The 27,399-nt window shown below is 38.2% G+C and overlaps 1 protein-coding gene and 1 long non-coding RNA gene across 2 annotated transcripts in view; both read left to right on the top strand.

Moving 5' to 3' along the window:
- The first annotated feature begins 15,728 nt into the window (after window positions 1–15,728).
- The window catches only part of LOC103514177 (mitotic checkpoint serine/threonine-protein kinase BUB1-like), a 27,258-nt gene continuing 15,587 nt past the window's right edge, over window positions 15,729–27,399 (top strand). The window contains exons 1-4 of the mRNA XM_026827219.1: window positions 15,729–15,745; window positions 16,988–17,184; window positions 18,041–18,223; window positions 18,467–18,765. Of these exons, the coding sequence (XP_026683020.1) occupies window positions 15,729–15,745; window positions 16,988–17,184; window positions 18,041–18,223; window positions 18,467–18,765 (696 nt within the window). The remainder of the gene's footprint in view (window positions 15,746–16,987; window positions 17,185–18,040; window positions 18,224–18,466; window positions 18,766–27,399) is intronic.
- LOC113469470 overlaps window positions 20,689–27,399 on the top strand; it is a 13,314-nt gene continuing 6,603 nt past the window's right edge. Inside the window, exon 1 of the long non-coding RNA XR_003392872.1 lies at window positions 20,689–20,752. This is a non-coding gene — a long non-coding RNA (uncharacterized LOC113469470). The remainder of the gene's footprint in view (window positions 20,753–27,399) is intronic.

Here is a 27,399-nt window from a genome sequence, read left to right as displayed (position 1 = left end):
TAGTGTAGAAATGTTGGGAGTTATGAGACATGGAATATGGGAGTAGTGTAGAAATGTTGGGAGTTATGAGACTTGGAATATGGGACTATGGGGTTAAGGACAATAAAGAAAACCAGGTCATGCGTATTCTTGTGTATTGAGAGGTTGGATGGAAGAGAATGCCGTAAGGAATTATTTGCGAGGCAAAGTGCAAACTGAGATGAAACTAATGGCAGAAGGCCTATCCAGCAGTACAATTGAAGAAACGAAGAGAATTTCAAGTTTTCAACCCGACGATTTTACATTATTTTGTTGGTCTGCAAATCTGATTCATGTTTGTTCAGCGATAACTCTCGAACAGCTGGTCAGTTTTCGATGAAGTTTGTCAAACATGTTTGGACTATAAAAGAAAATGGGTCATCGATTGGACCTTTCAGGGTTCTACAGTGACTCATTTTCCAATCGAGTACAGTTTACTGAACCACTACCACTAGATTTAATGTGTCACATTCCTAGATCTCATAATCTCGTTACAACTAATTCACAGAGATTCCTATGGATCAGCGGTTCACAACCTCTTGAGAGAAGCAAGAAAGTTGACAGGTAGCACCACTAGGAGCGACACTAGTGTTATGATAGCCGTGAATACAATGATATGACGCTGGAATGATAGATATTGTACTGCATCCGCTCCACTCTTGACTAGAATGTGTTCATCCCTGTATAATTAATTAAAATCAAAATGAGTGAAATTTGCGCAGAATATTGCGTACCACTTTTTCGTAAAATTCCCTGACTTTTCCAGTCTCCATGAAATTCCCTGACTTTTCCCGGTTTTCCAGTCTGGTAGACACCCTGCACTACCACTAGATTTAATGTGTCACATTCCTAGATCTCATAATCTCGTTACAACTAATTCACCGAGATTCCTATTCCTATGGATCAGCGGTTCACAAACTCTTGAGAGAAGCACAATCCCATCTATTACACCAAATGAGAGGAAATTAATAACGATTCCGTCCAAACAGAAAATGTAGGATTTAGAACTGTAGACCTATAAATATCTTGTTTGACACCTTGAGCTTGAATAGGTAAGTAGGTACGNNCTCTTGAGAGAAGCACAATCCCATCTATTACACCAAATGAGAGGAAATTAATAACGATTCCGTCCAAACAGAAAATGTAGGATTTATATAGAACTGTAGACCTATAAATATCTTGTTTGACACCTTGAGCTTAAATAGGTAAGTAGGTACCTCCAAACAGACAGAAAATGTAGGATTTAGAACTGTAGACCTATAAATATCTTGTTTGACACCTTGAGCTTGAATAGGTAAGTAGGTACCTACCTACTCTTTACCAAAGAGTCTATTTCCAGTACAATGACAAAGACTTTTCACTTGGATGAGAAACTTTAGATATTTAGACGTTCAACTTCGAGACGAGACCCCCCCAGTCTATTTCCAGTACAATGACAATGACTTTTCACTTGGATTAGAAACTTTAGATATTTAGACGTTCAACTTCGAGACGAGACAGTCTATTTCCAGTACAATGACAATGACTTTTCACTTGGATTAGAAACTTTAGATATTTAGACGTTCAACTTCGAGACGAGACCCCCCTGGTGGGTCAGGGACCTACCTACAGGTTGGTCACCCTTGTTACAGATAGGCACAAAACTATTCCATTCAATTGTCGATAACGAAGGCCACAGCTGTTACAAATGGCAAATACAACATGCTAAGCCACATTGAATTCCATGCCACTTGCTATAATCCACCGTGTAAGGTTGTCTATAGGTAGATATTTAAACCCCGGGTCTATGGTCTCACGTTAAAGGTTTTGTTAAACATCATTCTCGGAGACAGAGCGGTATAATCGTGGATTAAAAAGATTCCTAAATTGAACTGAGATTAAATCTAAACATAGAGATCAAGAGATGTGAAGCCGCGGACAAATAGGTATCTTTAAAAGTGTGCCACGGTGGCAACAACTTTGAGAAGCACTGGTCTATAGCCTAGATAACTTGACCCGTCCCGAACCGCAGTCAATTATCATGAACACCTTTTCCTTTGAAGCATGCTAAACCCCTTTGTAACATTCCGCTAACACAGGCTGGTTAAGGTTTGACTACTCTGATCCCTAAAACCTGATGGACTGTAAGCTATGCTACGGTGGAATAAACAGACAAATCAAATGCAGGATCTTCAAGTTAAAACGTAGAATTGACTTGTTTGCTCAAACACGTAATATATGTAGATTGTGGGTAAACGTTAGAAGTGTATTTAACACATGCATCATCATCAATTCATCATCCATGAGAGTAGTATAAGAGGGTAACATCAAAGCGACAAGGCTCGTCTTGCAAGGAGGAAGGCGTGGGTTCAAATCCCAGCTGGGGCAAGGGCATGAAATTTCAGTTCCTCATTGTGAATTTTGTCCCATCATAACACTCGGACTGTGAGGGGGTTAGGTGGTAAACTCTTTTCCTGTTCATACTACCATGATTTTATCACATATCACCAGTCAGGGGCCTGTATGAGCGTGTTGGTAGCCGCATGGGTGATAGTTTCGGCAAATCGTGCTGCTGGCGTTTCACGGGCCCAGCACTCTGTCGCCAAATGTGGGTAGAAATAATCGCCATGATCAAAATTCTTAGCAGTTGTACAGTGACGTTCTATCGTCGATTTCCTCTGCTTGATGCTCTGAGCCTTAATCATTTTATTTTGAGAAAAACTCATTTCTTACGAAAATATGACGCCCCGTGTGTGTCCTACCGGGAAATCTTATTACTAGCATAGGGAATCTCTAACTCTGACGTGGTTGAGTACAAGGTATTTTAGAACCATTAGTATTAGATTAGATCATCGTTAAAGCCATAACGAAGAAGCTAATACATGCCATCGGTTGGCACGGATTTCTATACTGTGGATTGAAGATATTCCTATGTTGAGTATTAGTTACGAAAATATGACGCCCCGTGTGTGTCCTACCGGGAAATCTTATTACTAGCATACGGAATCTCCAACTCTGACGTGGTTGAGTACATGATGGTATTTTAGAACCATTAGTATTAGATTAGATCATCGTTAAAGCCATAACGAAGAAGCTAATACATGCCATCGGTTGGCACGGATTTCTATACTGTGGATTGAAGATATTCCTATGTTGAGTATTAGGTATAGTGAATTCAAGAGATTCTTATCGTGGATTAAAAAGATTCCTAAATTGAACTGAGATTAAATCTAAACATAGAGATCAAGAGATGTGAAGCCGCGGACAAATGGGTATCTTTATTAGTGTGCCACGGTGGCAACAACTTTGAGAAGCACTGGTCTATAGCCTAGATGACTTGACCCGTCCCGAACCGCTGTCAACCATCATGAAGACCTTTTCCTTTGAAGCATGCTAAATCCCTTTGTAACATTCCGCTAAACAGGCTGGTAAGGTTTGACTACTCTGATCCCTGTTTATAGTTCTACACCAAGACATTGGTCTGCTCCCTGTTTTAGGTCCCCCAGCCAGATTTTGTTGTCTCCCATCGTGATCTCATGGTGACGCCACATCATTCAACGAACGAAGTGAATTATAAGTTTTCACTAGATGAGATTTGCATTTAATTTCTCTACCTAATCCGTCCATACCGTCCGTCTGTCTGTGTCTATCTCCTAGGCCCGTATAAAGGGAGGAGTGAAATGATCGCGCCTGTTAGCCTCAGCACCTAGGTGCTGGCCCTGGTCTTAATCCAAGTACCAGGTGTAAGCTAGCACTACTCCATACTGTATACCTACTCATAATACATCATGTGTGTAACTGGACCCAGAGCATTCAACTCTACACAATCACCAACACTACACTATGGTCCTTATACTATGGGAACCGACAATACTTTAGTCACAGTCACCGCCTGTTAGCCTCAGCACCTAGGTGCTGGCCCTGGTCTTAATCCAAGTACCAGGTGTAAGCTAGCACTACTCCATACTATATACCTACTCATAATACATCATGTGTGTAACTGGACCCACAGAGCATTCAACTCTACACAATCACCAACACTACACCATGGTCCCTATACTATGGGAACCGACAATACTTTAGTCACACTCAGAACTGCTGGAAAACAATCACGACGAAGGGGCTTAGAACCAAACATGGGAAAAATGGTAATGCGGCGCGAACGACCTATCAGTCAGACAGTCAGACTTCAAGCGTCTCACCAGGATTACAGGAAAAATGATGTAGATTGCAAAAATTTAAATTTATTCTCTATCGGTAAAGACTTTAAATCCCATTATGCCTAGTGCTTGGTAAAAAATCACGACGAAGGGGCTTAGAACCAAACATGGGAAAAATGGTAATGCGGCGCGAACGACCTATCAGTCAGACTTTAAGCGTCTCACCAGGATTACAGGATAAATTATGTAGATTGCAATAATTTAAATTTATTATACTATCGGTTAAGTTAAGACTTTAAATCCCATTATGCCTGGTGCTTGGTAAAAAAAAATGAACAATTAAATAGCTGGCATCCGCATACCTCACTAATATGCATTCTTTAAAAAATTCCCAGGTTTTTTACTTGAAGAAAAAAAAATCCATTATTATTATTATTATTTTTAGTTAAAGTTCAATTTTCCTACAACCTCTGTGGAATAGGAGGGGGGGAATGGTGAAACAAACAGGCAGACCAGGTTTTTTACTTGAAGAAAAAAAAAATCCATTATTATTATTATTATTATTTTTTAGTTAAAGTTCAATTTTCCTACAACCTCTGGAATAGGAGGGGGAATGGTGAAACAAACAGGCAGACAAACCAACGGAAAATAAAAACTTAGACTTCACTTCGTTCGTTATAACAAAAACTCGATATAAAGAACAAGTCAGGCTCTCCCTCGGATTTCGTTATATTCTACTGCAAAACAAATTTAGTTTGCCATTTCTCACGAAACTTTCCCTCGTTTATTTTGTCATTTTTCAAACTTTCTGCAGGTACCTATACATACCTTGTGGGTATAACGTGAACCTCCGATATTTAAATGATGCATTACTACTGCAAAACAAATTTAGTTTGCCATTTCTCACGAAACTTTCCCTCGTTTATTTTGTCATTTTTCAAACTTTCTGCAGGTACCTACCTACAAACCTTGTGGGTATAACGTGAACCTCCGATATTTAAATGATGCATTGCAAGCCAAATTAATTACCTCTGTTGTTCGTGCTAGGTACGGGGCTACCTTACTATACATAGGTCAGGGGTGCACAAACTCAAAGTGACCGCGGGCCGTATTGGACCATAAATTTTGGGCGCGGGCCGCATTCAGCCAGGGCTTGGTGAGAGAGGGTATCAACCCCCCTCCGCTTATGAAATTGAATCAAAAGTATCTACATAACGCCGCAGGCGATTTTTTTGTTTTTTTTTTTTTCGAAATCAAGCTTCAGAATATTTTTAAAAAAGCATAATTATGTGCCCGAAGCTCATCAGTTTTAATGTATTTTTGAGACTTAACACACAAAATTAACGAAATAAATTACAAAGCCGCGCCGCAGACAAATTTTCCGAAATTTCCGTTCAACCTTTCACAAACGCAGCCCAATCAAACATCAAATCTACAGCGCCGCAGGTGAAATTCTTGAAAAAAGTATGTACGCTCGTTATGAATTATTTTTTGACATACTCGCGTATGTAGGTACCTCATTCTTACGAGCACATAATTATACCTACACATTTTTTTTCTCCTAATTGAAGGTGAAACATTAAAAGGAGCAAAATGAAGTAGAGCACAAGCACAGCGCCGCAGGCGAAATTATTTGAAAAAAGTATGTACCTGAAGATGTCATGAGTTAATAAAAATCCTCATCTTGCAAGGAGTTCTCGCATTCTGATTGGTTCTTTCATTTTGGGTCGATGACTCCTTGCTGCCATATTCATCTGGATGAATCATAGGTAGATCACTTTTTGTTGATGAGTAAAATTTATTTATTTGTCCATCAAGTCCACAATAAGAATTAAGTCCATCACGATAACTTCAACACCACACTTTAGTTGGATTTGCATATGTAGAAACGGTGAGGCACAATAGCTGCAATAATCTTGGCTATTAAAAGGGTGATAATGATAATGCTAGTTAAATACGTATATATCCAATGTACATAATAAAGAAGAAAAGAAAAAACTGCATCTTCTATGAATCTATGATGTACCTACCTAGGTATATTTGCAACTCGACTGCATTTAGTGAGAGTGAGAGGCGTCTAAAGTGATGACATAGCATTGAGATACAAATGTGACCTTCCTATTCTATAGCTTCATTTATTAACATGGAGAATTAAATTTAGAACTTTTCTCATGCAGTGTTTGTTGTCTCCCATCGTGATCTCATGGTGACGCCACATCATTCAACGAACGAAGTGAATTATAAGTTTTCACTAGATGAGATTTGCATCCTAATCCGTCCATACCGTCCGTCTGTCTGTGTCTAGCTAGGCCCGTATAAAGGGAGGAGCAAGAATCTGAACAGTGACTCACCAGGGAACGACGACGACAAAAACAATCCTGAAGGAGAAGAGTGGGCCGGCTCCCTCTAAGTACGGCCCTGGTTCTAACTAAAATGTAAATCATTCAACGAACGAAGTGAATTATAAGTTTTCACTAGATGAGATTTGCATCCTAATCCGTCCATACCGTCCGTCTGTCTGTGTCTACCTAGGCCCGTATAAAGGGAGGAGCAAGAATCTGAACAAGTGACTCACCAGGGAACGACGACGACAAAAACAATCCTGAAGGGGAAGAGTGGGCCGGCTCCCTCTAAGTACGGCCCTGGTTCTACCTAAAATGTAATTAACCGGAGGGGGGGAAACAAGCCTGAGGCCTGAGGGGGAAGCGCGGGCCCCCCACCACCCTAAAAGCGACCCGGGTTCTACTTAAGGTGTTAACTCCCTGATTAGTGAATTTACATTTGAATAAACCGACGTCATTACTTAGGTGATAAGAAAAGGAATGATAAATTCCTTCATTATCAATAAATATCATTATGAGTAACAAATCAAAGAATTTGCTATGACTCACAAGTCACACGATAAACAATATAAGTAATCATGGATTGAACAAGTGTTAAACATACCTAAACCTGTTTGCTTTTTACATTTTTACAGTTAAGTACCTAGGTACAATACCATTCCTTCATTATCAATAAATATCATTATGAGTAACAAATCAAAGAATTTGCTATGACTCACAAGTCACACGATAAACAATATAAGTAATCATGGATTGAACAAGTGTTAAACATACCTAAACCTGTTTGCTTTTTACATTTTTACAGTTAAGTACCTAGGTACAATACCTAATATTATCTGGTAGGTCTCTCAAACTTTGGGTTGGGTGAAGGGGTGTCCCAAAAGCAAAGAAAGAAGGAAGACAGGATAGGAGAAATCCAGCCGTTCCGAGAACAAACCTTAACTTAACTGTTTACGATAAACTCCATCCCGGGCGGAAATCGAATCCACGACCAAACACTTATTCAACACGAATTCACAAAACATTCAGCAGAAATACTCCTGGCATTAAAATAGAAATAACAAATAACATATCTAGGTACCATTGTCCCAAAAGCAAAGAAAGAAGGAAGACAGGATAGGAGAAATCCAGCCGTTCCGAGAACAAACCTTAACTTAACTGTTTACGATAGAATAAAGTCCATCCCGGGCGGAAATCGAATCCACGACCAAACACTTATTCAACACGAATTCACAAAACATTCAGCAGATATACTCCTGGCATTAAAATAGAAATAACAAATAACATATCTAGGTATTTAGAATAGAAACGTAAGAACAGAAATAAGCAGAACAAGGGGCGGAGTTTAGCAAATGAAAGTTTTCTCTGTTATGGCGATGGCATAGATATCAGCAGTGTCAATGTAGTAATTGAATAATGACGTCATACAAACTAAGCTAAGAAGGGGGGGGGTATAACTATCAATACTCACTTACCTATCTAACTATCTATAATCTATATAAATAAAATTGTAGATTTCTCTGTACATTGCTTAGAATCGTGAAATTTTGAGGTAATCTTACTCCTTATGCATCCCCGATCTCAAAAATCACATTAGAAAAATTTCTGTCTGTCTGTATGTTTGTGTATTTCTTATGGAGATTTGAGCGATCAAAAATTGATCATATCTCAGGATCGGTTTAGATTATCGCAAAATTGCACACTAGACCATAAAAGGAATATTCCTACCAAATTTCAGCTTTCTAGGTGTTGTGGTTCTCGAGATAGAGCGATCAGTGTGTGAACTGTGAAATGTGAATGGATCTTGTTCTTATAATATAAGATGTATGTGAACGTGTGTTCCAAATTTTATTCTTTCAAATTTTCGTAAAATTAAACTCGAAAATAATTATTTTTTTAGGAAAAGCATTGAGGAGGAAAAATCATCAGGAATTTTGAGTTAAAAAGACCTAGGTACAACTCCTTAATATTTTGTTACCTTGTGTTTTTATATGGCAATGGCACAAATAAAAATATTTTTTCTTCACGAAGTTTTGTTTCCTTCTAGGTATCTAGAGGTTAGGTATTCTAGGATCTAGCTCACTTTCACCTTCTTACTAAGGTAGCAGGGACGTGGCTAAAGGGGTGATGGTCAGGGGCTCTGTTTGACTGATAAATAAATCAATGAAGATTGACTCAAAAATAAAGATTTTGAGATCGATTGGACAATTAGATAGACCGGATCAATGGCCGGATGGGGTGACAAATTTGGTCCGCCGGACCTAATTTTTGACTAAACACTAACCTGGCGTGGTCCGTCTAATGTGCAGGCCCCTAGGGACATAAGGACGAGTGAGTTTTAAAGTTCAATGAACCATTAGTATAATAGAGGTGATAGTTGATGGAAATAGCTGATGTCTACTGAAAATTCACGAGGTCTCGCCACATCATAGGCATCTAAGGACCTAAGGTATCAGACAGAGGAAAATATTTCGTCTTCTTAATAATCTCAATATGATGATTGTGTCCTGGTTCTGGTTTGCTGATTAGCATCACCTCTCAACCATAACATAAACTCTTACTCTCACACCTGCTATCTGCTACCTAATAGATTTTACTTTCCTCAGCTTCCGTCGCCATTGGTGCAGATTTTTCAGACACAGACTCCAATATATATCTGGCAAAGGGTTTTTGTTTGATAGAGTGAACTGTAACTGCTAAGGTCTTAGTGTCCCGAACGCAAAGAACGAAGGAAGACAGGATAGAAGAAATGAACCTTATCTAGAAAAGAAGAACACAATAGCTTTTACTCTTCACAGTTATTTTCAAGATGAATCTTCACAAAGTTACGTCTATCAATATGAACCTTATCTATTTGGGATAAAGTTCGGCCCGGGCGGGAATTGACCTGAGCAAAGTTTTACGAGACTATAGAAAATCCATTTCTCGGTTATTCACGAAAAGGTAAACGGGTGACCGTCTGAGACAACACGTAACAACATGGCACATGATTCATGTGCCATGACTATTGAGATCACATGGAAAAGGGAAGAATCAGGTCCTATTGGGTTGTACGTATGGGGAACGAACAAGGGGCTGTATATATTTAGGATACTAGGTAGATCCCAATAGATCACTTTTTGTTGATGGGTAAAATTTACTTATTTATTTAGAAATAATCGCCATGATCAAAATTCTTAGCAGTTGTACAGTGACGTTCTATCGTCGATTTCCTCTGCTTGATGCTCTGAGCCTTAATCATTTTATTTTGAGAAAAACTCATTTCTTACGAAAATATGACGCCCCGTGTGTGTCCTACCGGGAAATCTTATTACTAGCATACGGAATCTCCAACTCTGACGTGGTTGAGTACAAGGTATTTTAGAACCAATAGTATTAGATTAGATCATCGGTTAAGCCATAACGAAGAAGCTATAATACATGCCATCGGTTGGCACGGATTTCTATACTGTGGATTGAAGATATTCCTATGTTGAGTATTATTAGGTATAGTCGTATAGTGAATTCAAGAGATTCTTATCGTGGATTAAAAAGATTCCTAAATTGAACTGAGATTAAATCTAAACATAGAGATCAAGAGATGTGAAGCCGCGGACAGATACATAGGTATCTTTAAAAGTATGCCACGGTGACAACAACTTTGAGAAGCACTGGTCTATAGCCTAGATGACTTGACCCGTCTCGAACCGCTGTCAACCATCATGAAGACCTTTTCCTTTGAAGCATGCTAAACTCCTTTGTAACATTCCGCTAAATAGCCTGGTTAAGGTTTGACTACTCTGATCCCTGTTTATAGTCCTACACCAAGACATTGGTCTGCTCCCTGTTTTAGGTCCCCCAGCCAGATCCACTGTAGTTGGATTTGCATATGTAGAAACGGTGAGGCACAATAGCTGCAATAATCTTGGCTATTAAAAGGGTGATAATGATAATGCTTGTTAAATACGTATATATCCAATGTACATAATAAAGAAGAAAAGACTTATTTATTTATTTGTCCATCAAGTCCACAATAAGAATTAAGTCCATCACGATAACTTCAACACCACTGTAGTTGGATTTGCATATGTAGAAACGGTGAGGCACAATAGCTGCAATAATCTTGGCTATTAAAAGGGTGATAATGATAATGCTCGTTAAATACGTATATATGCAATGTACATAATAAAGAAGACACTATAGAAAATCCATTTCTCGGTTATTCACGAAAAGGTAAACGGGTGACCGTCTGAGACAACACGTAACAACATGGCACATGTAGATCATGTGCGATGTGCCATGACTATTGAGATCACATGGAAAAGGGAAGAATCAGGTCCTATTGGGTTGTATGGGGAACGAATACTAGGTAGATCCCAATAGATCACTTTTTGTTGATGGGTAAAATTTATTTATTTGTCCATCAAGTCCACAATAAGAATTAAGTCCATCACGATAACTTCAACACCACTGTAGTTGAATTTGCATATGTAGAAACGGTGAGGCACAATAGTTGCAATAATCTTGGCTATTAAAAGGGTGATACTGATAATGCTTGTTAAATACGTATATACATAATAAAGAAGAAAGGATAAAATCCGCCCTGGCGCGGGAATCTAAACCTCAACCTAGCGCTTACAAGGCAGGCGCGGTACCTTCCTATCTAACTAGGCTGGCAAAGAGAGTAGTAATACAGATAGGAAAAAACCAGCCGTTTTGAGAACGAACCTTATCTGTTTAGGATAAAATCCGACCTTCATAGTTCTTACAAGGTATTTGTGTTAACCCTGTATCTTATATGTTTGACAGGATCCAACTGAAGACGAAAACAACTATGTCAAGGAACCCTCACTACAGAATGCTCACTTCAAAATCAAAGCTGAGACCATGCATAAGGAGAACACTGAGCTTCCTGGTGTATGGACAAAGGTAACTTATTGAAAAAGAAGAGGTTTGATCTGAGGGAACTGTAATAATCAAGGTCTTACATACATATCCTAAGTCGTTCTGTTTGTGGCAGGTCGACTATTTACAAAACCTCTCCACCATAATCGATCTATAAAAGTCTGGTTGTTTTCTATGAGACTAGGGTCCTGATTACGTTTGTTTATTGCATGGAATTTGGCGAAAAGTTCAACACTTTTTTTAGGGTGACATCCAACTTCAGATTGCTTAATCCAAGAGTGTGACTAAAATGGATTTTAAACTCACTTTGTGGATCCGATCCGACCATAAATAAAGCACATTTGCTCATCAATGCTCACTTCAAAATCAAAGCTGAGACCATGCATAAGGAGAACACTGAGCTTCCTGGTGTATGGACAAAGGTAACTTATTGAAAAAAAAAAGAAGAAGAAGAGGTTTGATCTGAGGGAACTGTAATAATCAAGGTCTTACATACATATCCTATGTCGTTCTGTTTGTGGCAGGTCAACAATTTACAAAACCTCTTGGAATCATAATCGATCTCTAAAAGTCTGGTTGTTTTCTATGAGACTAGGGTCCTGATTTAATATGTAGGTTCCTTAACTTCAGTGATCGCAACGTTTGGTTGAGATAGGTGCTGCGGTTGGCGGTATTTTGACCGCTTTTTGTTGGATTTCAGCTATACCAACTAAATGGTTAGAGATATTGTAAAAGCTAGGGTATAGGAACAAGAACACCCAAAATTAGCATCATTCAACAGGATAAGGAAAGTTGTGTGATGTTTACACCAGATTTTTCATGTTGAGTTTGGCTTAACTGGAATACCTATAGACAGACAGAGTTTTTTTCCTTTTTTTTTATGTTGGGTTTGGCTTAACTAACAGTCCCAGTTGTGCAGTTCTGTTACATAGTCATTGGATTCACAACTGAGGGGACTGCAGTTTGAACCCCAGGAGAGGCAATAAAAAATGGCAAAAAAAAGCCCATTCATAGGATAAGTTTCAAATCAAAGGAATTAATAAATGATCAAGTAAAACCCTTATACCTAGGTCCTTGAAAAAAAAAAATCCAAGCAAGGTAGGTATTTATGTCTAGGTATTAATAATAGATTTTTCACTCACCAGCCATGCTATAACGTTGAGAAGAAGATTCTGAGGGATTCCCTCGTATGCAGTGATGAAGATGTTAGCTGTGGTCTTATTGAAGTAGGCACACTTCTCTTTGGGTGGACGATGATGAAGGGTTCCATAGTATGAGCCATCCATAGCAACCAGGTACAACTGTTGGACAAAACGGGATCAAGAAAAAAAAAAGTCCAAGATTTAAGTCACTAAATAGCACACTTCTCTTTGGGTGGACGATGATGAAGGGTTCCATAGTATGAGCCATCCATAGCAACCAGGTACAACTGTTGGACAAAACGGGGTCAAGAAGAAAAAAAAAAAAGTTCAAGATTTAAGTCACTAAATATGGGCTAAATTCCAGAAAATTTAGGGGTAACACACCCAAAAATTATTAAAATTAAATTTGACCCACAAACTTTTTTTCTGTACAACTTGATTAAGAGTTGGTAGGAATTTTAACTGCTGGCTCTTGTTTTGTGTGTTATCTCATGAATTCTTTTCACGAAAAAAATTCTTTTGTGAGATGTAATCTCAACACAAGAGAGTGACTAAGAAGCCTTTCATCTAATGGATTTTCATTATAACTGAACAATGTGAGTTTTGTGTTTTAACTTTGTAATGTTCATTTAGGCCTGATTGGTGGGTGAGAGGGTCTGCAGAAAAAAAGAGTTATTTGTTCAAATGCTCAAATGGTTTATCTTTTTTTCCCAAATTTGGCAAACATATCAAAAATGGCAAAAAAAAGCCCATTCATAGGATAAGTTTCAAATCAAAGGAATTAATAAATGCTCAAGTAAGTAAAACCCTTATACCTAGGTCCTTGGGAAAAAAAAAAAATCCAAGCAAGGTATTTATGTCTAGATATTGATAATAGATTTTTCACTCACCAGCCATGCTATAACATTGAGAAGAAGATTCTGAGGGATTCCCTCATATGCAGTGATGAAGATGTTAGCTGTGGTCTTATTGAAGTAGGCACACTTCTCTTTGGGTGGACGGTGATGAAGGGTTCCATAGTATGAGCCATCCATAGCAACCAGGTACAACTGTTGGACAAAACGGGATCAAGAAAAAAAAAAGTTCAAGATTTAAGTCAATAAATATGGGCTGAAGACTCTATGTTCATCAAGCCCCAGCTGAAGTGGATATTGTGCAGTTACATGTGACCGCTATACAAAAACCTGGGCTGAATTCCAGAAACTTTAGGGGTAAAACACACACCCAAAAATTAGTAAAATTAAATTTGACCTACAAACTTTTTTCTGTACAACTTGATTAAGAGTTTGTAGGAATTTTAACTGCTGGCTCTTGTTTTGTGTGTTATCTCATGAATTCTTTTCACAAAAAAAATTCTTTTGTGAGATGTAATCTCAGCACAAACAAAACGGGGAAAAAAAAAAAAAAAAAAAAGTTCAAGATTTAAGTCACTAAATATGGGCTAAATTCCAGAAACTTTAGGGGTAAAACACACACCCAAAAATTATTAAAATTAAATTTGACCCACAAACTTTTTTTCTGTACAACTTGATTAAGAGTTTGTAGGAATTTTAACTGCTGACTCTTGTTTTGTGTGTTATCTCATGAATTCTTTTCACGAAAAAATTTCTTTTGTGAGATGTAATCTCAGCACAAGAGAGTGACTAAGAAGCCTTTCATCTAATGGAATTTTCATTATTACTGAACAATGTGAGTTTTGTGTAATGTTCATTTAGGCCTGATTGGTGGGTGAGAGGGTCTGCAGAAGAAAAGAGTTATTTGTTCAAATGCTCAAATGGTTAATCTCATTTTTCCCAAATTTGGCAAACATATCCAACACCTAAATAACATTTTCTCAATAAATAATGTTCACCTTGATTGGGGCTAGAGGGGTCTACAGAATAATCATTTAAATAAAATCCGCCCCGGCGCGGGAATCTAAACCTCAACCTAGCACTTACAAGGCAGGCGCGGTACCTTCCTATCTAACTAGGCTGGCAAAGACAGTAGTAATACAGATAGGAGAAAACCAGCCGTTTTGAGAACGAACCTTATCTGTTTAGGATAAAATCCGACCTTCATAGTTCTTACAAAGTATTTGTGTTAACCCTGTATGTTATACGTTTAATCATATTAAAAAAAAAAGTGTTAAGACATTGTCTGGGGTATCATCATCAAAAGAATCCACCTTTGATAGAGGGAACTGTAACAATGTAGGTGTTATAGTCCTGAAATGGAAGAGAGAAAACCAGATATAGGAGAAAGCCAGCTGGTCCTAGAACTTTATTTCTTCAGTATCAAGTTTGCTCTGGGTGGGATTTGAACCCACAACCCAGCACTTTCAAAGCAGATGCACTACTCTTCAAGCTAATAGGTCTGGGAATATTGTAATCTAATAAGGGCTTCAGACTCATATTGAAAGACAGTTTGGATACGGAATAACATCATGAAACCAGGAGTCTGTAGTGCCAAGGGGAATATTGTAATCTAATAAGGGCTTCAGACTCATATTGAAAGACAGTTTGGATACGGAATAACATCATGAAACCAGGAGTCTACTGGAATATTGTAATCTAATAAGGGCTTCAGACTCATATTGAAAGACAGTTTGGATACGGAATAACATCATGAAACCAGGAGTCTACTCTGTAGTGCCAAGCGGTATATCTTACCTATAGAAGAGTAGTTGACATTTGTGTTGCACCTATAACTAGCTGAGAAGGTAAGTAACTAAGGTAGGGAGTTCATTATTTCATATCAGGCTAATTTGCCTGTTCAGAGTAAAACTCCAACACACACTACACATGATAAAACACTTTGGTCCTTTGGTGGAATCCTAATAAAACACTGGATTTAATAAAAATTAGGAAAATACGGACACTGAGAGAATTTCGGTTTTCAATTTTCAACTTAACACAGTAAAATAATAAATGAGAAATATAAAAGAAAAAATAAAATAACGAAAAACGGTATGTGTCTTATATGTGTTTTCTCTTATACAACTGTAAACTATAAACTCTTATCAACATATCAACTTATCAGAAAAAAGTAAATGGTTTAACTAAACACAAACACAAAACACAGCCAGTGCTGCCAGCTGTTACTGAAGTGTGAAACAGGGAAATTCAAAGAGAAATTTTGAATTTGGATTTTCCCCCCTGCAGATTGACAACACTGTTCCTTTGTATGGTATACCACAAGGACGTGAATAACCAGTGGATTCTATGAAGAAATCTCTAAAGTGAGACATAAAAACGGGTTTTAATTTTAACCCTAACTCCGGCTCCAATAGAAATTTTCCGTTTCATCCCTAATAACCTAATCATAATCAAAATAGAGATTATTGATTCAAAAAAGTCAAGAAGGTAGTACCTATAGGTCCCTCCGATAGGTAGGTACCTATGTCTGGTTTTTCGCCCTGCTCTATGAGACCTTGTATGTATTAGGACTTTCAGATCTTCTCAGCTACTCGCCTGCATTAACTTCACCCTTCGGCCCGGGAGAAGCCAGCATCACGCGATAGCCCAAATCTTCACCCATCCGGATTCTAACCACGCGCTTCGTTCCTTAACTTCAGTGATATATCTATTGTGAACCGGTGTACCTATTCAACGTATTGTTGCTGGCTATTGATTTGTGTTCATAATCGGTTTTCAATTTTCAACTTAACACAGTAAAATAATAAATGAGAAATATAAAAGAAAAAATAAAATAACGAAAAACGGTATGTGTCTTTTAAACTGTAAACTCTTATCAACTTATCAGAAAAAAGTAAATGATTTAACTAAACTAAACAGAAACACAAAACACAGCCAGTGCTGCCAGCTGTTACTGAATTGTGAACTGAAACAGGGAAATTCAAAGAGAAATTTTGAATTTGGATTTTCCCCCCTACAGATTGACATCTTTCCAATATCTTTGGTTAATCATAATTATCTTTCCATCTTATTCTTGGTCTTCCTCTTTTCCTTGTTCCTTCTATTTCCATTCCGAAGTATTTGTTTGGTATTCTTTCTTGATTCATTCTTCTGATGTGTCCATAATATTTCAATCTAGATGTTTCAATCCGATGTTGTAATCTTTTTACAAACCATCTGGACTTTTAGAGATAAAAAAAAAAATCGAGGTCTTATTGTTCGGAAATGGAAGAGAGAAGGAGGACAGGATAGAAAGAAGCCGCCAGCCATTCGGAAATAAAAACTTATCTGTTCAGAATATCTGGCCCTTACATTGCAGGCCTATCTATAAATATAAGTATCAGAAGTACCTATCAGTTAGCAAAAAAGAACGTATCATGTAACTTACAACTACAAGGTGTATTAGAAGACGAAGAGTCCAACAGGAATGTGTATAGTTTACTGGATGATATGTGGAAGTCTCCAGCCATTAGCAAGACTAAAGGTAAGTAGTAAATTCTTTAACTCGACGATCCGATCTCGAGTTTGTCTATACGTTTGTTTATTGCATGGAATTTGGCGAAAAGTTCAACACCCGCTCCTCAATATAACAAGACACAATGTGAGACTCAGAACCTGTCCATCATTCTGGAAGCTAGCAAGGAGAAGAGCTCTTCATCATCTGGTAGCTCAGGTTCCGGGTGTCTGGGTACTCTTAACTCTTACTTCAACAGCTGTGAGAAGAAACCGCATACATTGCATCCTATCTATGAACAGAATGGAGGTGAGATTACTGGTAGGGAAGTGAACTGCAAAATTCTCTACGAAATAGAGCCCTCTAGCCTCTAGGGTCCATTGGACCCAACATCTAATGGGAAACTTTGCTTTTCTTGGCCCAAACTCAAAGAAATCGGACAAACTATTTGAAAATTATGGTGAACCCAATAGACAATATTTATGGAATAAAGAGGTCAAGGTTTTTAACTTAATTCCCATTTTCTTTCCAGTAAGTAATTAAGATTCTCTTAACTCTTACTTCAACAGCTGTGAGAAGAAACCGCATACATTGCATCCTATCTATGAACAGAATGGAGGTGAGATTACTGGTAGCGAAGTGAACAGCAAAATTCTCTACGAAAAATAGCGCTCTAGCCTCTAGGATCCATTGGACCCAAACCCAACATCTAATGAGAAACTTTGCTTTTCTTGGGCCAAACTCAAAGAAATCGGACAAACTATTTGAAAATTATGGTGAACCCAATAGACAATTTATGGAATAAAGAGGTCACGGCTTTTATATATATATTTTATTGTATTTTTTACCTTTCGGTGTTCACAATTTTCTTAAATCTACGCCTTAGAACTAAAACTTATATTACTAAAAAATAAACCTAAATCTAAACAAAGTTCTATATGCAGGTACCTATCGCAGCAGTATGCCTGTATGCACCCATGCAGAAAAAAAAAAGAAAAAAAAAAGATAGATTTATTTGATGAGAAGCTGATTTTAACTTAATTCCCATTTTCTGTCCAGTAAGTAATAAAGATTTCTAGAGGAAGGTTTGATATACTAATTTAACTAAATTTCTAATTTAGAGGTCCAAGTATTAATCTAATTGAATTCCCATTCTATCCCCCAGTGAGCGGTTTAGAGGAGAGTGTGGCAGATTTAGATCTGAACAAGATAGATCCATTTGATGAGAAGCTGATAGACGAGTTACTCAGTCAGAAAGTACAATTCCCCCTGGCCAGACATCGTGTAGGCTATGAGTGTTTCTTCAGTGAACTGCATCCACTCAAAGTGAACTCTCACGCCAGCTTCGGTAAGTTAATGATTTGTATGCAACTTTCACGTAAATGAGCTTAAAAATAAAGTTATACTATTCTTATCCGTCTGACCTCAAGCTAAATAAAATTGATTTGAAAAATACTGGTAAATTTTGAAACCCTTCAACTTCGAGTGAAGAAAAAAAAAAACCCTTTTTACGACTGATTAAAATTGAATTTTTGACCTTTAAAAGATAATTTACCTCAGATTTGGATATTTGGAAACTTGTATGTTACAGGGAGTAGTGAGTATACAATACTGAAGGAGTTGGGGAAGGGCGCCTACGCTAGGGTACTCATGGGCAAAGTGTCTACTGATGGAGACAAGGTTGCACTCAAGGTACAGCGACCTGCCTGTGTCTGGGAGTGGTACATCTGTAAGGAGATTGAGAATAGACTCAAGCCTCATTCCCCATGTCTACACTACTATGTTCTACCACATCACATCTACGTGTTTAAGAACTCCAGTGTATTAGCATCACCCTGGGCCAAGTATGGAAACCTGCTCGATCTTGTCAATATGTATAAGATCAAGATGGTAAGTGTAGAGTCTGTATTCAATGTGTTCAATTCATAGGTGACAAAAAAAGGAGAAAAAAAAAGTTGAAGAGACGTGAGAGAAAAAGAAAATAGCCTCAAAATAACTACGATTTTCATTTTTTCCACCTTCTCTCCCCCTCACTTCCATTCTCTCAACTCTTTTCCCTATGTAGCTCTCATCTCTTCTTTCAACATGTCCATACCACTGTAGTCTCCTCTCCTGGTTCTTCCTCGACACTTCGGTTACCTAACTATGTTGGACCTGCAAAAAAGAAAAAAAATGTTTTCTCTACGATTGTTAAGATTTCTAATTTCTATCAATTTCTCTCCTTTTCCCCAATAACACTAATCTTTTCACATTTCTCTCCTCCAACAGAAAAAGACCAAGAAGTTTGCCACGCCCATCCCATCATATCCAGCACCTCCTAGCTTTCCTATCCATGTGGATGAGGGATGTGAAGAGGAACAACATAAACCATCAGTACAGCTGAGTAGCAGGGTACTGCAGACGAAGAAAATGGATGTAGTGGACGCCGTTCAATTTAGATTCTCAACTTCTTCTTCCTAGTCAGGTCGGCGTTTCTTGTATTGTGTAGGTACCTCATGTCCTGATCAATTCTCAAGTCTTGATTCACACAATCTTTCCACCTTCTGAAGATGAAGCCCCAGCACCGCCACCTGGACCCTGTAGTGCACTCAAAACACCCAGGTAAACTTTGGTCGTTTGGTTTGGTTCAACAAAGTGGCAAAAAAAAGGATGGAGAAGGAAGGAGTAATTGAATATTGGAGGTGTAAGATAAAGGAAGGCAACGCTGACCCCAAATTAGATTGGGAAAAGGTGCAGTAAAAGAAGAAGATTTGGGAATCTCCCAACAGAGCTCTTCATTTTATCGATTAGCTTGGAAGGTAGCACGTCTGCCTTGTAAGCGCTAGGTTGCGGGTTCGATTCTTGCCTCGGGCGAACTTTTCCTACACGGATAATGCTTGTTCTCGGAACGATTGACTTTCTCCTAGCCTGTCTTTCTTCTCTCTTCGGTTTCGGAAGAGTGGACGCCTCGCAACATGTGAGCTCCCTGTTTGACACTACTGCGAGTAGCAAGGAGCGACATATGTTCTGTAAGAATAAGGTAGGTTTATGTAGCCTATGCTATTTTCAGCACCCGTCTCTCTTTGTATAAGAAAAGAAGAAGAAGAAAAAAATCGGTCGGTCGGTTTTCTTGTAAAAAAAGGACAAAAACAAGTCTGTCAACGTAACAGGTGGACAGAAATTATTCCAACATATTTATTTGGGTTTCTTGACGCTTAAGAAGTAAGGATTTCACCATTCTGAGCAATGTACTTGCACACATATGTAAAATTTTATGCAAGTAGATTTCAACTGTGGAAATTTTGCTTTTTAAAACTCCGTGATACCCTAAGGGCCATAAGCGCAATTAAAACTAAATTCTACTGATCTATTCTGTTCCTAGTGAATTGACTAGGTAGCTAGGTACGGGATTAATAAATTGTGTTCTCCTCAACTCTAGGTGTTTCTGGGCAAGACAGATCTACAGTTTGAAGAGTTCCGTGCTGCCAAACACAGGAAGGACAAGTATGGTACTTGTCTTCTACCTAAACCTCATGGAGATACGATACCTGTGTGTGAACCAGAACCTGAAGATAGTAGCAGAGTCAACATGTTCTCCAAATCACAGGTAATCCAATCAGAACCATCTACAGAAGATAGAGAAAAAACGAGGTGAATTATTAATCCGAGGAATGCCATTAGATTTTTTTTCTCATGTAACTCGCAGCCTGGGAGTACTGCCGCTCTGCCACCCAACACGCCATTCACCATATTCTGTGACGAACCTCCTGCAGGTAATGAGGCTTTATAACTTTTCTGTCTATTATTGTTAAAGTTTAATCAGGTTTTTCTGCCGAAAGAATCTAGAGTACTCAATGGATATCTAGTACCATCTAGTGTACCTATACATGTACCTGAGGTAGGATATTGTCCAAAATAGACAGTAATTAGAGAAACTTTTTTACTTAACTGTGTCTTTTAATTTTTTCTTTTTACTTTCATTGTCACCAAAGATGCAGCCTGCTGGGTTCATTCACAGATACACAGGCGTACTAGTTACCTGGGACTAACTCAGAGTTACCTCAACCTGTAGTTCCAGTAAAGACTCCAATGTTTGAGATCTATACAGATGATGATAATGATGATGATATACCACGTGATAAACTCTCATGTAACTCGCAGCCTGGGAGTACTGCCACTCTGCCACCCAACACGCCATTCACCATATTCTGTGACGAACCTCCTGCAGGTAATGGGGCTTTATAACTTTTCTGTCTATTACTGTTAAAGTTTAATCAGGCTTTTCTGCTAGATAGTAGCAGAGTCAACATGTTCTCCAAATCACAGGTAATCCAATCAGAACCATCTACAGAAGATAGAGAAAAAACGAGGTGGATTATTAATCAGAGGAATGCCATTAGATTTTTTTTCTTAGAGGTTGGATAGAGGGAACTGTAACCACGGAAGTTTTATCGTCGCGAAATCGAAGAGAGGAGGACAGGATAGGAGAAAGTCAGCCGTTCCGAGAGCGATCCTCATCTGTTTAGGATAAAGTTCGCCTCGGGCGGGAGTCGAACCCGCGACCCAGCGCTTATAAAGCATCGACATTCATATATAGAGCTACTTTTTTCCTTCATAGAACATGTCATATAAATCTAAAACCTAGCGCTTACAAAACAGCTGCAAGCCCAAGCTAATTAGACTATTTTTCTGCCTCTCAGTTTCTTTAGGATTTGAATCAGATACTCACTTGTGTATGCCAAAATAGAGCCAAGAAAGTCTAAATTTGCCAAAAAGTTTCAACGCTTTTTAAAAGGAATTCTCTCATATTTCGGCCCCAATCAAGCCTACGTAGGCCCGCAAGAACCCAATTTTCGATAGCCAAGAAAGTCTAAATTTGCCAAAAAGTTTCAACGCTTTTTAAAAGGAATTCTCTCATATTTCGGCCCCAATCAAGCCTACGTAGGTCCGTAAGAACCCAATTTTCGATCGATTTCAACAGTTTTATGAAGCTTCTTGATGGATGTCTTCCTAACTTTGTGAAGGTTTATATTGATAGAGAGTTTAATGAAGCACTTGTCCATGTTCAAATGTGGGTTTAAGTTAACACCTAATCCGTTGATTATGATTTCAGAGACCAAGTCAGTTGAGAATAGGGCAGTTGCTCTTCCATTCAATACAACTGAGAATCAACATCAACCCAAACCAGTGTTACTTCCTGAGGAGGAAGAGTTGGCAACACCTCTAGGTAAGTTGAACGAACGAATTGCTAAGTATAAATTTTTGTGGATGCTCCAAATTTTCAGAGTTCAATCCACAGTAAAGGAGCAGAATGAAAGTCCGGGGCTCCTACATACGGCCCTGGTTTCGGTTATTGGATTTTGGACGTTAGTGGACCTCTTCTCTGAGAGATCTACAACTCACTGAACTACCTACTAGTATTGCTAGAAAGGTTTTTTTATGTAATTTTAATTTTTTTTCCTTAGAATATTGATTCTAAAAAAAAAATATATGCAATGAAGGAAGTATGTATTAGGTATGGAGCTCGATGAAAAGTAAACTTGTAGCTGTATGGGTATCTACTTCTAATCTAAAATATATACAGCCCCTTGTGTAACTGACTCACTCCATTGTTTGTTTACATTTACAACTTTCGTAAAAAAATTCAAAATGTCGTTGTCGGTTTTTCTGTTTGAATTTTTGAATAGTTGAACTAGGTATTGAACTTTGAGCTTTCTGTTTCTGTAATTTCTGTTCTTTGGTAAACGCCAAAGCGGCATTTGATTTTTGAATTATTTTGACATCTATTGCTCTTGCACCTGTCCATTTCACCTTTGTTACTTTTATTTCAAAGTTCGTTACAGTTTCAGTTTCATGTAGGAAAAGAAGCCCTCAAGCGGACTGTGAGGTTTGATTTGTTAAAAAGGTAAGCTTCATTTTGTTGTATAAAAGGGTTTTTTTGTACCTACAAATTCAAATTCTTTTAATGAAACCACAAAAGTTCGAAAAAGTTTGTTTGAGTAAACATGACAATACTTGGTAGGTATTAGGAACATTCCAGTACTACAGTTTGATAGTAAACATCAACATGTACAAACTGTGTTAGTTTTTGTATGGCATTGAGTGCCTTAACATGTAGGAAAAGAAGCCCTCAAGCGGACTGTGAGGTTTGATTTGTTAAAAAGGTAAGCTTCATTTTGTTGTATAAAAGGGTTTTTTTTGTAGGTAGGTACCTACATATTCAAATTCTTTTAATGAAACCACAAAAGTTCGAAAAAAATTGTTTGAGTAAACATGACAATACTTGGTAGGTATTTGGAACATTCCACTCATTCCAGTACTACAGTTTGATAGTAAACATCAACATGTACAAACTGTGTTAGTTTTTGTATGGCATTGAGTGCCATAGCCACTGAATCTCAAAAGAGACTGTACCTACACAAAGCTCCCACAGCTACCTATGTATCTATCTGATGTAATACTAATTAATTGTAAGCTATGAAGGAGTTAACTAGGTACATTTCTTGAGGATAGTTTACATTTTGGTAACTATGCAGAAGTCACGTCCGTGGAAAAGAAAAGCTCCTTTTTGTATTTTACGTAACCCTATAATAACACTAATCACTGCTCTAATTGTGAAAACTCCTTCTTGCATTTAACCTAACCCTATAATAACACTGGTCACTGCTCATTTGTGCCAGTTCCTTTGGTAGCAATATTTTTACTAATTAATTGTAAGCTATGAAGGAGTTAACTAGGTACATTTCTTGAGGATAGTTTACATTTTGGTAACTATGCAGAAGTCACGTCTGTGGAAAAGAAAAGCTCCTTTTTGTATTTTACCTAACCCTATAATAACACTACTTAATCACTGCTCTAATTGTGAAAACTCCTTCTTGCATTTAACCTAACCCTATAATAACACTGGTCACTGCTCATTTGTGCCAGTTCCTTTGGTAGCAATATTTTACGGACGTGACTTCTGCACAAGTACCTTACTTTGTTTATATCTTTCAGAGTTATATGGAATTTGAATAGAATAGCAACCATGGATGCTTCCGATGTATTGGACCTTTCTAAAGAAAATGTGCAACCTTTGCTACACGGAAGGAAAACAGCAAAACTGTCGACAGTTCTTCAATTGAACAGCAACTTCCAACAGCAACAAGAACTCAAAAGACAGAGGGAGTATGTAGATGAATGAATTATGTTATTTTGAAGATTTTACTTGATGGCTGACAGTCTAAATCTAAATAAAGCAGTACTTATACGAGTGAATGTTATACGCATTTGAAGAACATCCAATACTCAAAATTACTAGTAGTTACGGACGGGGCTCTCAAAGGCCGGACTAGGCCCAAAATCTACGGAGCAAATTTCGTTTATGTGTTGAACATATTTGCTGAATTTTATCAAAATTAGACAAATTGTTCGAGAGTTATCGGGGAACAGACAGACATACAGAGAAATTAAATGCAGACAGACTGCCTTACAGATTACCTAACTAAATACAAAATGTTCAAGTTAAAACTTAAAACTCACTTGGTTTTATTTTCAGATCTACATCGGGAATAACAAAGAGGTTCAGCTGGAGGAGGTTCGTGCTGCTCTCTATCGGAAGGCTAGGAAATCCCCAACAGTTCCTCCTCACTCTACAACCAAACCTAAAGCTACCAACTGTGATCCCCGAGTATCACGAGTACCTTCCTTATTTGACGACATGGACACAGTTCCTGCAAAATCATCATTTACCGTGTATACCGATGAAATTGATTCTGCTTAGGTTCGTGCTGCTCTCTATCGGAAGGCTAGGAAATCCCCAACAGTTCCTCCTCACTCTACAACCAAACCTAAAGCTACCAACTGTGACCCCCGAGTATCACGAGTACCTTCCTTATTTGACGACATGGACACAGTTCCTGCAAAATCATCATTTGCCGTGTATACCGATGAAATTGATTCTGCTCCGGCCAAAACTTCATTTGATGACTCCAAATCAAAACCGGCGGCCAAAGCTTCGTTTTCCGTCTATAACGATGATGTTGACTCTGCTAAACTTCCCTTCCCCATCTATTCAGACAAGGCGCCTTATTGTTGACTCATCTGACTCAATTTTTGCCTACTTTGTGGACATAGGATGTCTAATAAATAAACCAAACCAATAATGTCCTTTTTTCCCTCCACAGATTGGCACTCAACCAAACCCCCTGGAATTATTGTTGACTCATCTGACTCAATTTTTGCCTACTTTGTGGACATAGGATGTCTAATAAATAAACCAAACCAATAATGTCCTTTTTTTCCCTCCACAGATTGGCACTCAACCAAACCCCCTGGAGATCTACAACCTGGTTTACAGTGAGAATATCGGTACTAAGCTTGCTATGTTTTACAAGGCATGGGCAGAGGTACTAGATGCTCACAATGATATTAAACAGGCCAATCATGTGTTTCAATTGGGACTCAATGCACATGCTGAACCTATTGAAGACTTGGAGGCAGCTCAGATGTAAGCTTCTTAACATAATCTGTTTTTATTATTTTTCCCCCTCAGCATATCAGATACAGCCCTTTAAGACTGTGTTTTACGAAATTGGAGTTGCATTCTATTCTGGTTGGAACTGGGTACCAAGTATACCTAGATTGATCTCAATTCTGATTTGGTAAACCATGCTAAGAAAGGTTATGCCTTGCCTTTTTGTTGGAATTTCAAACATTTCCTCAATGCTATTGTCTTCACAAGATTGAATTAAAAAAAAAAAGTCACATAGCTAAAATTTATAACTAACTTACTGGTTCATTCTATCATTTCAAAACTTCATTTGATGACTCCAAATCAAAACCGGCGGCCAAAGCTTCGTTTTCCGTCTATAACGATGATGTTGACTCTGCTAAACTTTCCTTTCCCATCTATTCAGACAAGGCGCTCGTTAAAACTTCATTTACTGTCTATAGCGATGACACGAAGCCAGGCCCAGCTAAGACCTCATTTACTGTCTATTCCGATGATACGAAATCAGGCCCGGCTAAAACATCATTCACAATCTATTCCGATGATAACGCTCCAGCAGTCCCTAGAACATCCTCCTTCCAAGACTCTACCGGCCCTCAGACTGATAAACCCAATGAGAAATCTCACACCAAAGCCCTGACATTCTCTACTAGTGAGGATGAGAGTTTGGAGAGGAAAAGTAGTTCGTCACTGCACACCTCGCGATCCTTGTGTTCATCCGCCGTAGTCAAGGATGATTCCGCCAAGAAGCTAGGACTCTTTGATACCTCAGACAAGGTATGTGTTGGCTGTTACTCTTCATTTATTAGCACACCTCGCGATCCTTGTGTTCATCCGCCGTAGTCAAGGATGATTCCGCCAAGAAGCTAGGACTCTTTGATACCTCAGACAAGGTATATGTTGGCTGTTATTCTTCATTTATTAACAATAGTAAAGGGAATTTCTGTCTCATTCTGGCATTATAAATGGGCGGCATTACAATAATAGATATGATATGGCTACATAAGTAGTACATTTTTCGTGTAAAAATATGTTTTTCTATAATTTTGTACATCACAAGTGACACAAGTCACAACCCAATTTGTGATGACAGAAAGGTGCTCACTGCTCTTACCACTCGGTCACAGACAGATGTGCGCTTATCAAGTTACTGCTAATTAATTGATGGGCTTATCAAGTTACTGCTAATTAATTGATGGGCTTATCAAGTTACTGCTTAATTAATTTGCTTAACAAGTTAGTGCTTAATAATTGATGGGCTTATCAAGTTAGTGCTAATCAATTGATGGGCTTATCAAGTTACTGCTTAATAATGGATGGGCTTATCAAGTTACTGCTTAATTAAATTGAAGACTTGGAGGCAGCTCAGATGTAAGCTTCTTGACATAATCTATTTTTATTATTTTTTCCCCTCAGCATATCAGATACAGCCCCTTAAGACTGTGTTTTACGAAATTGGAGTTGTATTCTATTCTGGTTGGAACTGGGTACCAGTACCAAGCTACCAAGTATACCAGATTGATCTCAATTCTTATTTGGTAAACCATGCTAAGAAAGGTTATGCCTTGCCTTTTTGTTGGAATTTCAAACATTTCCTCAATGTTATTGTCTTCACAAGATTGAATTAAAAAAAAAAAAGTGACATACTTAGCTAAAATTTATAACTAACTTACTGGTTCATTCTATCATTTCACTCATTCCGCTAAGAAAGGTTATGCCTTGCCTTTTTGTTGGAATTTCAAACATTTCCTCAATGTTATTGTCTTCACAAGATTGAATTAAAAAAAAAGTGACATAGCTAAAATTTATAACTAACTTACTGGTTCATTCTATCATTTCACTCATTCCTACAGGCAATTTCACATGAGCGTAGGTCGTCGCCTACTACTGAATGGAAGTCCTTCCAGTGAGGAGCAACCGGTCGCTACTCAGAAGCAACCCGAGCGACAAGTATTGGGCAAACTGAAGAAGGTTGTACCTGGGATGACAAGACTTAAGATGGGGGGTGCAGGGCGTATGCAACAACAGGGAGATAAGAAACCATTGGAGAATAG

Source organism: Diaphorina citri, unplaced genomic scaffold (genome assembly GCF_000475195.1).
Source record: "Diaphorina citri unplaced genomic scaffold, Diaci psyllid genome assembly version 1.1 scaffold1097, whole genome shotgun sequence".
Classification (NCBI taxonomy): domain Eukaryota; kingdom Metazoa; phylum Arthropoda; class Insecta; order Hemiptera; family Psyllidae; genus Diaphorina; species Diaphorina citri.
Note: the sequence above shows the minus strand (reverse complement) of the source record. Positions and strands in the feature narration are given on the sequence as shown.